Source organism: Excalfactoria chinensis, chromosome 9 (assembly GCF_039878825.1).
Source record: "Excalfactoria chinensis isolate bCotChi1 chromosome 9, bCotChi1.hap2, whole genome shotgun sequence".
In the NCBI taxonomy this organism is placed as follows: domain Eukaryota; kingdom Metazoa; phylum Chordata; class Aves; order Galliformes; family Phasianidae; genus Excalfactoria; species Excalfactoria chinensis.
In genome coordinates this window covers 10,370,489-10,387,962 of record NC_092833.1, presented here as the reverse complement: position 1 = coordinate 10,387,962, position 17,474 = coordinate 10,370,489, and the positions used below count along the sequence as shown (strand labels likewise).

Sequence of the window (17,474 nt, the reverse complement as noted above, 5' to 3'; positions counted from 1 at the left end):
TGCACTTACCTGACATTGTGGTAGCACTGGCAACTGTCTCTTGGTGGGATGTAGATATTGTGATCTCCTGAGCTGTAACACTGGAAGCAGAAAATTGTGACTAAGGGTTTGACAGTTAAGAATTGCTCTCTGACCAATGGGTACTTCCAAGAAGGGTACTTTGTTGGCACTTTTAAAGCATTTTAAAACAAAACAAAAAAATCAAAAAACAAACAAACAAACAAAAAAAAGTACTTTGTGATTGGCTCTCCATGTTGTGCAAGAGAAACTTTCCATCTGGGCAGACACAGCCGCTGTCTGCTAGCAAGGCTCTACTAGGATTACTTCGAGTGGTGTAAGTGGCAGGAGGATAGGGAGAAGTAGGGCCAAGTGTCTGGTTTCTGTCTTCCCCCTCTGCTCTCCTAATGCTTTACAGTTACAGAGACTGGGTGAGAGAATGAGTTTGCAGACAGACCCCAAGTGGTGTCATTCACAGGCCTTGCTTCACCTGCCGTATCGGGTGGCAGCACGTAGCTGGCCAGGCTGTAGGTGGCCGCCAGCGGTAGTGCTTAGCATCTCATGCGTTCCTCCTGGTAAACTCACGCGTCAGGAGGCTGTGGGTATATCTCATTCCCTTGCAGAGGTTAGCACAAGGCCAAGGCACCACATAAGTCTCATTTGAGCCTGTAGGGATTTATTTCAATGCCTTGGCCTTGTCTCAGGGCTTCTGCAATACTACGGCTTTGTGCCAGATCTCTGCATATGTTCGCATTTCGACCTGTGTGTTTTTAGTGTCAGCTGGAGTCTTGAAGAGATGTTATAGCCCTGTGCTGAAATGGCTGGAGCATCCAGGGGCTCTGGGCAATTTGAGACACTTTTTAATAAAAATAAAATTCAGTCATCCGAGCTGTTTGTGTATACTATAACTTGTGTTTACTAGCTGCTAGGCATTGTGGCCTCTGTGCACTCAGTTGCATCTCTTCAAAGCTCCACCTGAACTACAGTTGAGAAACGGTTGTGTAAGCAGAAATGGATGGCAGCAGATGACAGCTTTCATTTGGTGCTGACAGTTGCATGGCCATAATTACTGTTTTCATTCTTCTATCAATAGGATGGGTTCCTGGCAACTGAAGTTGGTATTTGTTACCTTTAAGAATAGCATGCGTGAGTCTCGCCATTTAATTTAATGAAGCTTCTTTTGGCATGTCTCCTGGCACTCGTCCAGTTATAGACTCATTTTTCTCAGCTGCTGAGTGTGCTGGGATATTGGGGAGACAGATTAACAACTTTTAAGGATGCCGAGAACTTGGGGGGGAATTAGCTTTCAGTGTTTGTCCAGAGCTACTGAAGTGATCTCTGCTGACAGCTTGCCGTGAAATAGGGTCCTCCGCACTGAAATATACTTTCAGACATTAGGTGCAGTTGGGTTCTAGCACTTTTGGCCTTGATAATCTAGGGTGTGTATTAATTTCTGAAGGAATGTGTTGAAGGCAAAGGGAAATTTAGGCTGGCGAAACTCATAGATGTGATTGTACCCCTTCCTCCCCACCCCCAAAAAAATCCACAGGGTTTCAGATCTTGATGTAAGAATAAGGAGGGAAGGCACTTTGCAGGAGCCAGATTGGATAAGAGCAGTATTGCATGCGAGTGGGTTCAGCTTAACCATATGTTGTACATTTTCATTATATTTTTGAAGGTTAGGAAGAGCAGCAATGAGATTATTGTGGTAAAGGTAATTTATTTTAAAAATCTGATTTTTGGAAACGCTGTATAATACAGACCAGCAATGCATTTCACAGGCCAGCAGTGCTGTCTTACAGTAATGTAATAAAAAAGGAGGACAAACCTGGTGACAATCAGCTTCCTGTCCCACAAGATGATAAAAAATACTACGCTGTTCCACGCTGTGCCAGACTGTATCTTTCTCTGTCTCATCTCCTCTCTCTGTTTGCTCCTTTGTGCATGGTTTTCTCTTATTTATTCTTACTTACTGTTACGCCAAATACCTTCATGATCATAGGTGGGGGAAGGGCTCTTTTTGTTTTGTTTTCTGATGCTGTTGTTCTTCCTTTTCCACTGCCAAATTCTGTGAAGAGCAGCACGCATGTTTCTATAGAAGGCTTCCATTTCATGTTTTGCCCCTTATGTTTAAAATCCTTCTGTCAAAGGTTGACCAGAAAATGTTTGCTTCCAAGATACCAGAGTCCCCATTTCTTACAGGGAAGGAAAGTTTCTTCAGTTTCCTCCTACAAAATGCATTTACTGTCAGTGTTCTCAAGGAATACTGGAAATCACTTTTTCATATTCAGTGAGACTTCCTGTAGTGGCTTTTCACCCTGCTGCTTTAAGAACAGTCTATTTGAATTGGTCAGAGCATGTTAGGAGGGAGTTTGCATAGTCTTCCAATGCCTACCAAGAAGGTGGCTTCTATATTCCAGCAAATGTTACTTTCGTATTAACAAGGCTTCAGCCACTGAACCCAGTGGCAGCCTTTCATCCTAGTGAGCAGCCCTAGCTCATTACCCAAGTGGGAGGGGATTAATCTTGCAAGTGAGGTGTGACTGGAGCGCAGCTATCCAGTGTCTGGTGTGCTCCAGCTGAGACAAGAACTGTTGCTCACCATGGCAGGTAGGAGGCTGGTGGGAAAGGTATTCTATTCTATATACCCCCACCTAGATATTCTCATTTCTGCTATGGAAGGTATAGCGGATTTCTGCATGGTTTGATTTTGTAGTGTTGTGCTTGCATATGTTGTGAGCTCCAGGCGTTTGGACAGTGTTTTCAACTAGAGGGTTACCAAGGTGAAAGTAAGCGAGAATAGGTGTGGGATAAGGTATGTGAAGACATGCTGTGCTCACTTTGCTGTCGCTAAGGCTTGGTGCATTTGCATCAGGGGGCAGCTCCAGGGACCCCTCAGCTTCAGTGCAGAGGGCCCTCTGTCTTCCAAAGAGGGAATTCCTGAGATAGAATCGGTACAGCCCATTCAAGGTAGGCACTATCCTCTCCCTAGCACCAGCTTCTGGTATTGAAGTAACTGAGGTTTGAAATGAACTACATGGAAGCTGCTTCTCTCACGCATTTGGCTGAGTATTTTTTTCTACTCATATTTCTTGAGCTCATTTGAGATCTGCTGGGAACAGTATCAGGTGCCATTTGCATCCATGTGACTGGGATGCAGAAATCAGATTGCCAGATCAAATAGCTGTTTTTTCTTGCCAAGCACTCACACCTGGGGTTTTCTAACTTCCTAAATTTGCCTGTTGCATACCCTCACTGCAGGTGCTAAGACATCAATTTATCCTCTCTGTTGAGTCCGTACTGTGATCATGAAGGTGGAAAATGGCTGTTTCTCTCTTGCTGTCTGATGGCCCTGTACATTCATCTCTTCTTTTCTCTGGTTCCTTCTCTGCAGTCTCCTTTCGGCCTGCTTCAGGAGTGAACTCGTGGACTCAAGGAGAGACTCTCCCAAACAGACCGATACCATCCTAAAACATTCCAGCCCCCCAAAACCATCAGTATATCCATAAATGAAGCTGGCAGGCTGGCTTTGCCCGGCTCATGGGACTAGGAGCAGTGGGACAAATGTGCAGCCTGATAGCAGCAGTACATAGTGAGAGTAATCTCCTGAAGGGACTCAAACTTTGCCTAAACAACAGACGCTTCTACAGATCTCTTAGCTGTAGCTGGTGGCGCTGGGAGGTCTGGAACCACAATGTTGTCTGTCTTGGTGTAACTTTTTCCTTCTTGTTTTTGTAACCTCTTTCCTGTTAACTTCTGTATTTGTGAAACACAGTGGGGTTTCTCTGAGCAGGTCTCAATTTTAAAATGCCTTGTCTTGTATAAATTTAAGAAAGTATTCATGGGGCTGGGTGGGAATAGGAGGAGGGCGGGATGTTTTGAAGTCTGTGCTAATCTGTTAGGCCTGTTTTAATGCCATTTATGCAGTAATAGTGCAATTAGCTGAAGTATCTGTACTGCTGGACAGAGGGAGGTAGTAACTATGTTGGCACTAATTAAGTCATTTTTCCCCTGTAGAAATGCCCTCTAGTTTGGTATTATGAATTGTTTCCTTCCTTTTCTAATCATAAAAGGTCTGATTTAAACTAGATTAAAAAAATACAGGGAAGACTGGACGATACTGTCAGACTTTGCACTGAAACTTCTGGGCTTTGTCCAGATGGGCTGAACTTAGAAAGCTCCTTCCTGGCTCTCATGAGCTCAGTCCAAGTGCACACGGTGAAGATGGAGTCTTGCTGTGTAATGACATCCACACGTACCCAGTGTCCCTGTCCCCTTGTGTTTGAGGGTGAAATGGGCAGTCTGTCCAAATCTGATCAATGCTCAGCCTGTGGAAAGCTTGCCCAAAGGTCAGAGCTCACCCCTTTCCATGCAGACTTTCAGCAGTTGTTAGATGTTCCTTCATTAAGTTTACTACATTGTACCCTTCACTACAGTCCGCAGCTCAAAGGAGAAGAGTGCCAGCATCTGTTAGAGATAGCTCACCCTGATGGCCTTAAGCCATGCCTGCTTTGCCCAGTAATCTTGCAGCCACTGCTTTTGCTTAGTGGGTCCATAAAGTGGACTGAACTAGCAGTTTCTGCATAGGAGACCCTTTATCAACAAAGAGCTGTAAACTTTCACATCGCTTGTGTCAAATCTACCTCTGAAAGGTGTTTGAATGGCGCTTGACAAGATTTGTGTTCTTTAGAAGCTTAATGTCTGAGTGCCAAACCCAGGTCAGCACAAAGGAAGAATGATGAACAGGCAAGTAAAACATACCATGGAATTAAACTGGTATTGTTGATTGTGGCTCTGGGAGCAGGTGCTGGAGAAGAGAGCTGAAGGAGATGCCTGCTGTGGCTTATCTTCACAAAGAATGGTGCCTAATGCTGATAGAAAAGTGTCCTTCCCATGTTCTCAGTCAGTAGCATCTCATCTAGGGAACCCTCCGGTGTTCATGGCTGTGGAAAGTAGAAATGTAAAAAGCTTACTGAGGGGTGCTCTGGGAAAGGAGCTTCCTGTGTGCTGGTGTTTGTCCACATCAGTGGTGGTCACAGAGCAGAGCTTGGATACACATCGGGGATCAGTTGCTCATGGGAAGAACTGTGAACTGGGGGCTGGATCAGTACTAATGGGGAGCTGTGTATCTGTAGCTCTGCACTGGATTTACTTGAGGCAGGCGCGTACCCACCACTGATACACTTCTGGTTAGGCACAGCCTGAAGAAAAGATGCCTTTCAAATGCAGAGCGGGGCTCCTGGCCACCCACAAAGAAAGAGGAGGCCTGATGCAGTGGGAGATCTCTTATCTATGAACATCTCATCATCTGCTTCCAGGCAGCAGAGCTGTGATCTAAGCAGGCGATGACTCGCTCCAAAATCTCTTTTGAGAGCTGTATTCTATCTCTGGATATGTCCTTTGTTGGCTTAATGAGATGACTTCTACCATAAGAGTGTGGGGGAGAGCTGGTGTAGAAGAGCCTCAAAAAAGTGATTAAATAATAACTAAACACCAGCAGTTTACTATTCATACAGTTGCATTTCAACCATTGTTCTTTATATAAAATCAGTCAAATCAAATACCTCTTCACTTTGTTTGAGAACTGCAGGGAGTACTTCAAGATCACAGAAAAGATAATTTTCTCTCTGTGCTTTTTTATTTGGAACAAGAAAGGCACCGCTTATTCTCAGTATTCACACAAAGAAAGAATCTGAACTGCAAATGCAGCCCAAATGTGGGAATATGCTTGGCAACATTGGTCTGTCCTTCCAAGTCAAGTTCATTACATTGGTTCTATCTGCTTATGGATGGCAATGTGGAAATGCTGGGATGAGGTAAATACACAGGGATAAGGGTACATAATGCATAACAAGAGCTTTGCTTCAAGGCCTGGTACTACCTGCCTGGTAGTGAGTTTGAGAAGGCAAACTATCAGAAGGTGTCAGCCCACCATCAGGAGAACCCAGCTGATGGTTCGGTTCATTGTTTAGTCTGCCTGTGGGGAAAACTCTTGCACCACTGTGGGCAGTACAAATAAAGCACCTGGGACTTGCACAAAACAAGCAGGTGAATTGGTTGGATCCCACTGTCCTCTGGAAAGGTTCTCCTGTTTGTACTCTGTGTTTAGAAGTAGATGACTTTGAAGATGGTCTTAACGGTGACTGTTTGCTCTCCAGCTAGAAGGTGATTATTTTAGAAAGTGCAGCTTTTTCCATCAAATAACCTCAAACTAGAAGTAGTTGAAATTTTCCACTTGTCCTCTGCAGCTGAATGAAAGAACAAAACCCTTTTCCCAGCCAGCTGTCTTTTTGATTTTTCTCCTTTTATTTCAGACAAGTAAGCCTTTCAAGGAATAGCCAGTTAATACTGGGCCTTGTCAGTCAGGTTGTGTCAGTCTTTGTCAACTAGTTAATGTATGTCCACATACAGCTGTGTTCCCTGAAGAGCATATTGCATCCACTGCTTACATTGGGAAATTCCCAAACCTGCTATCTAATGGGAATTATTAGTTCCACCCTTATCCCTGTGCTGTAGCTGCTGTCTGCTTTGTGACAGTCAGAGTGTCTCCTTTCCAGTGCTCTCAGTTGGTTACTAAACTAAACATGCAAAACACTTTTGTGGTCGAAAAGATGCTCTATTGGTTGCTTAAAACTGCACCTTTCTGAGATGTGAAGCTCAAGGGTATCTCTGCTTCTTAGTGTCCTGTTTCAGGAGCCTTATAAATGGGTGAGTGCAACTGAGTATCTGTATTATTTGTGTCGTTATTAGACATGTTGACATCCCAAGGTTATGGGTGGTGTCCACCCAGTGGACATCCCTGCTTGGAAAAAAATAAAAGTTGTTCCTGGGCATACAAACTGTATATGAACTTAGGGTGTAATCCTTCTGTCCTTGCTGTGGCCAACATAAGGAGAAGCAGGCCTAGGACTGGGCAAGCTTGACTCCACTTGGGTCTCTGTGTTGTGAATAGCTCTAGGTCTTCAGGGAAAGCAAACTGTAGGTAGTGGGGCTGGGGTGAATTCTTACTCTCCAATTCTGAGCTGTCCTACTCTTGCACTCAGTGAAACTTCATCATTTACATTAATGCTGCTTACATTATGGTGTGCGCTTATCTAAAGTTAATGAGGACTCCTACTGAATCAGATCTATCCAAGCAGTTTCCTACCTCTGGTAAAGGGGTGATACCTGCTGAGCTGGGAAAGCGCAGAATTATATAAGGTAACCTGTGAACTGAACTGTGCTTAATATGTGGGAGAGTAAGTTCCTTCCTGACCTCTTGAGATGATCAGTATATGCCTTGAAGCATGAGAGTTGATTGCCCTCATATAAGCTTGCATAACTACAAACCTTACAGGATAAATAATTACCTTGCCACTTGAAGAGAGAAAAATCAGTTGCAGAATGTGACTCAGTGCCTTTTGTATCAGGCTGTTCCAAGAAGTATAATAGTCTCTTAATTGAAGTCCTTATACCTTGATATTAAAATGCATTTCATTGGCATTGATATCAAAGAAATGTTAATGCTCCTACTTCTAATCTTTCTCGAGATGTAGTAAGTGTGATTTTAATGAAAATCACTGTGCATGACATTCTTATAATATCTATTTAAAAAAAAAAAAAAAGAAAAAAAGCAATATATTTTAAATGAAGCCACGGACACCATGTAAACTGTGTGTTTAATACCAAAAACATTTTCTTGTGTTTCTAAGGCTGTTGCTATATTGATGTGTGACATTAATTTTGAATAAAATTTTGCATCTTGGTTTATCTTGGGACTCTTCTTTGGCTAGATGGCTTTCCTTAGAACTTTCACGTGTCTGCTTATGGGACTGAATAATCTAATTGAAAATGATTATGGGTACAAAAGAATGCCATGCTTTTGTTTCTCTCCTGTTTTATTTGCTTGGGTTTGATTGTCTTCATTAGAACTAATCTTGATTCTTACAAGTACAAATGAGTTAAGAATGGAGTCCATGAGCTGTAGGTGAAGTATGCATTTGCTTCATGTAGCATAGGGTGCTTTGAGTTGGCTTCTGTTTGCTTTTTTTCCTGGTCTTCTGTAGGAGCCAAACTAATTTAATGAGATCACTGCTGGTGGCATGGAGAGCACAGTTAGGCCTGTTACTGACCTCCTTGGAGAATCTTGTTTTGTACCAATAGACTGAAAAAGGGTATAGAATTATGAGCTCTCTAAATAAAACCCACCCTGAACTTAAATAGTCAAAAACAATCTCTTCTGGGAAGCGTCTGATTTGGAGTTTCACTATGGAGGCTGTTGCACATGATGACTTGCACATCATGCAGGCTTTGCCCTAAGACAATACTTGGCTACATTAACTTCAGCTGAAGCTCAGGCTGAGTTCCTTAACTTGTAAAATAGAAATATTAATTCTGGTCCTAAATCCAGAGGCCTTTTGAGTTAAGGATGGTGTCCATCTAACTTCAATTTTATGGCTAGCCTCAACTTCATAACTGGTGAGCTGAAATCTCTGATCTGTATTGTTCCCTTCGCTCTCAGAAGTTGGGCCTGAACTTCATGGCTTGGTTTCACTTCCCTTTGGGAGTTGATGCAGTCATTAATATTAATTTGCGAAGCTTCTTGTGCTTTCTACTTCCTTGAGTCTATGAAGTTTGCTGGATCTTGTCCTGTATCTTCACTGCCGAAGGACAGTTCACACCCTTCAGTACCTTCTGTAATTGTGTAATTAGCTAACGTTTTTTCATGGCCTTAGATATTCTAGCCTGTTAGCATAGATGTTTCTCCACCCAACATCACAAGCTTTAAAAGTGCAGGAAGCTGGAGACAGTGTAATTGCATGAGACTTGACCTTGAGTCCTGAAGGCTTTAATAAATTGCCCGGGAATAAACCTTTCCTTTACGCTTTACTTATTGTAAGCAGTAACTATTCTCTTTGCATAGAAGGAAAGCCAGTTCCCGGGAATTGGTGTGTAGCCAGTTATACCCAGACAAACAAGTTTCCCGATGGGAAATAAGAGGGAATGTGCCCTTTCACATGCACTGTGGCTGAATGAGCACCGATCTCCAGCGGGATTGAGAGGGTATGTCATGTTTGGGAAGTCTGCCCGCTTCCTGAGTGTCTTTGCCCAGTCTTGCGAATGCCCTTGGTGTGCAGAGAGAGAACCTGCTCTTACGGCATGGCAGCCCTCTGCCAAGTGTGCTGGTGGGCCCACTTTAATGATCGTGTTCTGCATATTCCAGCTAAGACCCCACTCAGGATCAACTGCCACAGCCGTAACCCAAGCTGGAAGTTGGACTGCTGTTCTTAAGCAGCCCCAGGGATTGCTTACGAGGTGGGATTGCAGCCCTGTTGGGGCTGGGGAGGGAGGAGCTTGCCAGCGAGCCTCTGGCCCTGTTCATGGTTTTGCTGGATGGAGTCTGGGGCTGTCTGGGCTTGAGGGAGGTCAGCGCTGTTGTTGAACGGTTGCAGGAATCTGATACTCTCTGCAGACAGCCTGCGGGGTCTGGATGCCAAGTTCTCTTTAACACAGACAAAAGCTGCATCTCAGCTTCTTGTTCCCTTGAGGTGTGGGGAGTCTGTCCTGAGCAAAGAGCCTCTGCTTTTAATATACGCGCACAGTAATAGCTTGATTATGTGAATGACTATGAATTTTGGAGGGGGAAAAAAAAAGTGATAAATGCTTCCTGCTCTGAATATTGTGTCTGAAGTCAGATTTTAGGGATAGGATGGCATGAGATGGCCTTCTCAGTTCTTTTTCGTTTGTAAAATCACTTGACCTCAGAGAGGTTTAGTGTGGAAATATCTTTTTTTTCCAAGTTCTGTCAACTGTTAGCTGGCTTTGCATATGTTCTCTTCAACAGTAAAAGCTGTGTGGAAATGTTTTGCTTAAAGAAAATACCAGAACCTAAAGCAAAGCTGCTCTTTTCTTCAGCGTTTCACTATTTTGTACTTTATATCCCCAGAGTTCTTAGTTCTCGTTGTTTCTCCCTCTGGTGATATTTAGCTGCAGCTCTCCCATGCTGTTGGTAATTTCACTAGCAGTAGCTCAGCATTGCCTCAAACAGAAAAACGTGTTCCCTTGAATGTGCACTCGTGATCAAGTGCTGTGATTCCTATTGTAATACCTCTTTGTTTTGCAGGACCTCCATTCAGTCTCAGTCATCCTACGGCTCCAACTCGCCTCCGCTCAGCAAGATGAACAGCATGAACAAGCTGCCCTCAGTCAGCCAGCTCATAAACCCCCAGCAGCGCAACGCACTGACCCCAACCACCATCCCTGACGGCATGGGAACAAACAGTAAGAGACCCTTCCTGCTCTCTGCATGTTCCCTGCTAATGTAGGGAAGGAGACTCAGTATCTCTGAGGTGCTGTGCCACATGGCAAATCACCTGCCTTTTCCAGGCCCTCAGCATCCTTCTTTGAGTCTCACAAGTATGACAGAGCCCCATCTCAATGTAGATCTGTCTGGCTGTGCTGCAATCTGTCTTTCAGGGCTTGTTTCATCTTTCTTTCCCAGCAGAGGAGTTGGAAATGTTGGCAAACTTTTTTCCCTCACTTCAGTTAAGGCACTTCTTAGTTTCAGAGGAAATACCTGCAGCTTGCAGCTCTGTAACCTGCTTCTTTTTGGCTGCTGAAGGGCGCTCAGCAGCCCTGTAAATCCAGGATGACAGACATGGTTCTGGGGTCTAAGAAATGCTTCTTTTTTTTTTTTCATATTTCGAAAGCGCTGGGCTCTCGCCCACACCTGTTGCTGATCCCCTTTGGGTGCTCAGTGTCTCTGGAAACAAAGCTGTTTGGCTTCTGTATTGGGTTACTTCGCTGGCTCAGTTCCGCTCCTTTCCTGCAGCAGAGTAAGATGAGATGCCCACAGCTCACTGAGGTTTGTTACTGAGCCTGCTTGCAAGGGAAGGTGATGCAGAAGCAATGCTGACAGCAGTAGCTTCAGTAAGGGGAAAGCAGCAGAAGAACTGTGTGTCATCTGGTCTTTGTGCAGTCATTGAGGCCTTAAATTTCTCGGGAGCATGCTCTGCAAGGGTTCAAGGCTGCTTGGGCTGTGATTGTGCTGGGAGTGAAGAAGGGTGCAGGGATGTTTCGATAACAATGTGCTTCCTCCTTCTCTCCTGTAGTTCCCATGATGGGCACCCACATGTCCATGACCGGCGACATGAATGGCCTCAGCCCCACGCAGGCGCTGCCTCCTCCCCTCTCCATGCCTTCAACATCCCACTGCACTCCCCCTCCTCCATACCCCACAGACTGCAGCATTGTCAGGTGAGCAGAAGCAGGCTGCACATTTCCTACCTTTGGGGAACAGAGGCCATGGAATGCTGGGAACCTGAAGGGCCCTGCTGGGTTCCTCACCCTGTTCTCCTGGAGCACTGGATCTGGTGGGTTTGGCAGTCCTGAGGCTAGCACCGTCTGGGCAGCCAAGCCTCAAACCCCCACTTCTGAGCAACTGAGAGAAACAGGGACAGAAGGACTGCATGAAAGCCAAGGGATGCAGCATCTGCTGGACTGGTGGAGCTGAGGGCATCCTGCACTAAAGCAGGGGATCTTGCATATCTTTTTATTGACACTAGTATTTTTTTTCTCTTGTGTACTTGTAGTAAGCTCTGACTGGGGTCAGAAATACATCCAACCTCTCTATTGATGTGGCCCCTTTGCCCTCCCTTAAGTTGAACAGGTTGAAAGGTGCTCCCCATGGTCCTTTCTGCTCAGAGAGAAATATGCTGATGTGAATTACTTTGGGTGTGTGGTGTGTCTGAGCTCCAAAATAACTGCTTTGGTGACAACATCTATGGATGTGATGTGCTGCCATGGGCTCAGCCACCTTCTGGGTGAAGTGAGCTGGCAGAAAGGATTTTACAAGCCTTCCTGCCCCAAGATCTGGGTTGCTGCATCAGCTTTTGACTTCTGCAAGGTGCTGTCATGAGGGTTGTCTGCTAGGCAGCAAGCTTAGAGGACTCCCTCATTCATTTGATATGGCAGCAATGCGGCTTGCTGGCCTGAATGTCTTGGAGAAGGTCAAGAAAGGGTAAAAGCTTCATCTCCTGTTGCTGCAGGTTGGCTGTGTGTTTGGTTTTTCTGTGGTTTGGGCTGTTGCAGCCAGGGTGATCCTTTTTTCTCTCTCCATCCTTCCTTCCTCCTCTGCAGCTTCTTAGCGAGGTTGGGCTGCTCATCCTGTGTGGATTATTTCACGACCCAAGGGCTGACCACCATCTATCAGATTGAGCATTACTCCATGGATGTAAGTAACTCCTCACCATTTCCTTTGTTTGCACTCTTGGCCCTGATGTAGGAACAGGTCAGAAATCCAGACTCAGTATTTTATTTTTGGCGATTTGTTGGATTTAAGGCTGTTGCACACCAGGGAGGACTTACTGGCAGGTAAAAAGAGGCTGGACACAACGCCAGCACTAGTGCTGTAACTGCCTTGCCTAGCACAAAAAGAGTACATCTTCCTCCCCATTGCTGTCCTTTTTAGCCCTCAGAGCGGCCCCAGCCCACACGCCTGTTAATTCTGCAAGGCTTGGTTTCAGTTTACACCACCCTGAAACACCTCACTCGCCTGCAGACAAGTAGGCTGTCCAAAAGTGGTCTGCGTTTTTTTCCTTCCCTGCTCCTGTTCTCTGGCCTTGCCTTAATGATCTTCCCTTGCTGCTGGCATCTCAGCCCAGCTCTCCTTTCTCTTGCATGGCTCTTGCTGTGGGGTTGCTTCCTCCTCTCCTGCGCCACTGCTCTCTGGAGAGCTGACCCTCCCATTTCTGCCCCAAGAAGGCTATGATGCTTCCTAGACTGGGCTGCCTGCCTTCTGCTGATGCTCTAATTAGAAAAGCTGACCCAAATTAACCAAAGCTGGTTGCTAATTATTTTTTTTTTTCAAAAGCCAATATCACATTTCCTGTAGTTAGATAATGCTGCCCTCAGGTAATGTACTCATAGAGAACACAGGGCCTCAGAGTCCAAATATTTCTTCAAGTTTAGGCTTCTGTCTTAAATTTTGGCTTTGTTCAAGTAATGAAGGCAGTTTCGATAGAGTCAGACCCAGAGCTTTGAATACCGAAGCCCAAACCTTAATTGTAAAATCCTTTTGCAGGCTTTGAAATAAACACTGAAGTGTTCAAAGCTGTTGAACCTGCAGTCCAGCATCCCCCCCCACCACAGACAACCAGCAGAACTCTCCACAGTGTTTTGGAGGCCTACAGTCCAGTTAAACTTGTAGCTTTAGGTCATCATACCTTGTGCGTGAATGTGTCACTTCAGAATGGACCTTGGGTCATCAGTCCTTGCTGCCTCTCAGCTCCATGTGCTTGTTCAGAAGTGGTGAGCCAGCAAACAACCACCTTCAGGATTAGTGGCTTCTGTAGTGCATCACAGCTACCACTGGTTAACCATAAGCATTTTCAGAGTGGCCCAGAGGCTGCTTCTACCGGAGTCCAGACCCTCTGGATTGCCCAGGGACTGCCCCGTTAAGCCCTGCTCCTTGCCTTGCAGGATCTGGTGAGCCTCAAGATCCCGGAGCAGTTCCGCCATGCCATCTGGAAGGGCATCCTGGACCACCGACAGCTCCATGACTTCTCCTCTCCTCCCCACCTCCTGCGTACCCCCAGCGGGGCCTCCACTGTCAGCGTGGGCTCCAGTGAGACCCGTGGGGAGCGGGTCATCGATGCAGTCCGCTTCACTCTCCGCCAGACCATTTCCTTCCCACCCCGCGACGAGTGGAACGACTTCAACTTCGACATGGATGCCCGGCGCAACAAACAGCAACGCATCAAGGAGGAAGGGGAGTGAGCCCCACCGTCACCACTCCACCCCGCCTTGGACACTAACTGCTCAGCCCTTCGTTTGTCTTCCTTCTGCTACTGCGTCCCTGGATGGAGGGCGGCGGGAGCCTCCTTGCTTGCTCACGCTACTTATGCCCTTGATGCTGTCTAGGTCACGTTCCTGGACCGCGACCTTCACCCCAGCTCTCTTGCAACAGAAGGAGCTGAGCGAAGGGGGACGGCGGGTGGTGTTTCCTCCAAAGATGTCTGCCTTTGTAAGAAGGTGTCGTTCTTGTTTCATGGTTTCCTTTTTTTTGGGGGGAAGAGGGCTTCTTTCCTTGATTTTTTTTATTTTTTCCAACCCTCGTACACCTTGTGAGTGTCCTGACCTGCAAGCTGTCTCTCTCATCCAGCAATCCCGCTTTGAAAAGCAGGATGGTTAGAATAAGTTTTAAAAAGCCCCACCAAAAAAAAAAAATCAAAAACCCCAAAAGTTCAAAAAAGAAAAGACCAAAGTTGCTAAATCCCAAACTGACAGTTCATCCCAAAAACTAAACGGGAATTGGTCTGCTGAACATTGCACTTAAACAGCCTCTTCCCGCAGAGCTCAGTGCTCTGTTTATGTGTAATATTCTCCAGCGGAGACAGCACATGCACTTTGCTGGACAGGCCAGCGCTTACAACCACCTGCAACCCACTTTTTCCCATTCCTTTGTGTTCTACAGGGAAAAAAAAAAAAACAACAACCTGCTGTCTTCTCATCTTGAATGTAGACTTCCTTGCATTTCCTGGTTTGCTTATTTCAGGTTATAAATACAAATACAGCCATCGCTAAGTCAGCCTTGTCCCCCACCCAATATTCACCATTCTGTACTACTACTGACATTTAAGCTAGAGAATTAGGCTTTGCAACATACGCTGCCTGGTTAGTTTAGCAGAAGGATTTGCCTGCCTGTCCTCCAGTTGAACAGAGGACAAAACAGGAGCTACATGCTGATCGCAGGGCTTTGGCCGCTTTAAACCCAGGCAGTCCTTTATGTAGACCACATTAGATTGGTTTCCTGCCAGTTAAAGGCAGAGCTGTCCTTAGCGATGCCTGCAATAGACTGGAGTCTGTTCTGTTGCTGGTGACTACATGATCAGCAAGTGGAAGTGGAGAATAAATAAATATTTGTATCTTTTCCAACAGCCTTGGAACAAGCACCGGTTCTTTGGTACCGCTACTGCAAAAAGTCCTGTTTACATGAACTGAAATGATTTTTCTGTTTTTCTTCATTGGTTAAACAGCAGCTGTGCTCTGAGGCATTTCCTCTATGACTGCCAGTGATACTGTGGACAAGCAACTGAACAGAGTTACGTGTTTTCACGTTTATATTGGCCAAGGTAGTGAGGCTGACGTATGGAAACAAATCTAAAGAGGCTCAGTTAAGCACGACTGCTTTCAAGTTGGCTTTTACTGCTAACAGTAAGTCTGACAGTTGTTTGTTGTTTGGTTCTTTACAGGAGAACGATAGAATAAGCAGCTTTTAAATAACTTGTCCTCTTATCTTGTTACAACCAACCAATCTGGTTGCAGTGCAGTGGCTTTTTCCTGGGCCCTGCTGTGTGCCTCTACATGGATGTAGCATGGTTAGTGTCCTCCCCCATCTCTCCCTTGTGCCAGGCTGCATTCAAAGACTGCCTTTTGGTAACTGTGCAAGCCTATTTTTGGATAGCTCTGATCGGTAATGCACGATGGTTACACTGTAAAGCGTGTATATATATATTTTTTTGTACGTGTAATTTGTTTCCTACAGCATAACATGCCATTTTTTTTTTTTTATTATTATTTCTTCTTGGGTTACCGGGTGTGACAGAACCACAGTAAAACGTGTTTTTCTTTTTGTTTGTTTTTTTTGTTTGTTTGTTTGTTTTTAATTATTATTTTGATGCCGGAATGCTTACAGTACGCCTTATAACAAATGACTTGTCCCTGGACAAATATATTTGTATTTTTTCATACTGAGATTCCTGTGTTACTTCGCAGTTGAGGGGAAGGGGCAGGTACTGAGAGCCTGTTTTATCACTTTGTTTTGTAACACTTCAAAGAGCAGCGTCCTAGATTTCAAAGTATTTCACGTGCTCAGTGTGAAAACTTCTTACTATGTCTCTTTTTCTTCTAGTATTCTACAAAAGGAGCGGATCAGCCTCCTCCTGGCTCCATGCAAGAATTAATTCAGTGGGGCGGTGTTAGGCAGGGCAGTGTTAGTGCAGGTACTTTGCAAGTTCTAGAGGGGAGAGGGAGAACCAGGTTTTTGTGCCCTCTGTGGTTTTGCATCTCCGCTGTGTAATGCTTCTGAGCTGCTTCAGTATTGTAAAATATTGATGCAAAAAACACCTTTGTTCTAGGAACAAGCTTCTGACTACTATAAAGGTTAACGCTGTGCCTGGAGTTTGGGCACAAAATCGTTGGTATCTGCTTTTCAGTTCAGTGGTGAGATGGAGCTTTGCAGCTGCATCACTAGAGATTAAAATATATGCTGTGAATACCTTTCTTTGTACCACTATGGAGCGAACTTCTGTGTTAACTGGAATCTTCAAGCGAGTCTGAACAGCTGCAGCTTTTACCCTCCCCTGTAGAGCTGTGATTGTTGTTGTTGTTGATTGTTCTTTTGTTGTTGTTGTTATTGTTGTTTTGATACATCAAAGCCTATGGGTTAATTGAGCTGAGAATCTACTGATGCTTCTAGTAATGACAGTGTTTCCTCTACCAGGTCTTGTGTCTGTTTTGGTACGCCTTGTTGTTGAAGACAATGAAAATAAAAGCCAAACTGAAAATGACACCCCATTCCCAAGCAGCTTCTTTTCTTGCCTTTGCGCCTCCTTGGAAATGAGCAGGAGCCTTTGCTGCTTATCCAGATGGACAGCTGGAACTGTGACAGTGTCACCTCTGTGTGGTGCCCTTTAATAGGCACTCATTGGTGGCTGCTTCTGCAGTCTTCACTCGGCCCAGTGCAGGGGCTGAGGAGGTGGTTTGGTGCTCTCTCCTATTAAACTCATTAAGCCTCCCTGCAAAGACTCCAGAGAGGGAAAATTCCCTCTATGCCTGCTTCCCTCAAGCTGACTTCCCCTTTTCCAGTGTAAGTGGGTATGTCTGTATGTCTGAATTTAGCGTGTCAGCTTTCAAGTTTTGGAGTCTTGAGTCAGATGGAGCTTCAGAATAACAGCCTGGCTCCATCCAGTGGCTTCTGCAGAGAGCCCGTATCTGCCTCCCACAGCTTTCCTGGGGTTGTGGAATGGCTCAGGAGGGCAACAAGAGGTCCATTTAAAAAAAAAACACCACCACCCCCTATAAAGATCTCTCAGGAAGAAAACTCCACTCCTCCCTATGGGAGTTATTCCACATTAACCATTTGGCAGGGATCACCTCTTTGGTTTCCTTAATTTCTGATCACTGCTGCTGTTCCTTTTGGCCAAAGGGTCAGAGAAGCTCCTGCCTTTGGGTATTGCTGCCTGGAAGCATCGTTCCACCCTGGGTTCTGCTCTGACAGTCAGAGGGTGCTTGAATGTGGCATAAAAGCTAATAAGCTGCCCACAAGGAGAGAGGTGCTGCTGGGAGGTACAGGAACTTGCTGTTTCAGCTCCATGTCTCCAGATGAGCTAACTGAATCGGGTAAAAGAGGATTTTGGTTTCTGTGAACCAGGTAAGCTTGAAATGTGTTTGCTATTGATTGCAGTAGCTGCCTGCTGTGAACCACTGCTGGATTAATA

General features: G+C 45.3%; 1 protein-coding gene across 8 annotated transcripts in view; it reads left to right on the top strand.

Annotated features, from left to right (window-relative positions):
• The window catches only part of TP63 (tumor protein p63), a 98,570-nt gene extending 83,596 nt beyond the window's left edge, over positions 1 to 14,974 (top strand). For 6 of the 8 annotated variants that reach the window (XM_072344208.1, XM_072344203.1, XM_072344206.1 and 3 more), the window contains exons 11-14: positions 10,100 to 10,257; positions 11,088 to 11,232; positions 12,115 to 12,208; positions 13,456 to 14,974. In XM_072344208.1, coding sequence (XP_072200309.1) covers positions 10,100 to 10,257; positions 11,088 to 11,232; positions 12,115 to 12,208; positions 13,456 to 13,752 — 694 coding nt within the window. In that variant the 3' untranslated portion in view covers positions 13,753 to 14,974. Of the gene's footprint in view, positions 1 to 3,391; positions 3,634 to 10,099; positions 10,258 to 11,087; positions 11,233 to 12,114; positions 12,209 to 13,455 lie in introns of those variants that run through there. The other 2 variants (XM_072344210.1, XM_072344209.1) reach the window with 1 other exon arrangement.
• Positions 14,975 to 17,474: the final 2,500 nt, after the last annotated feature.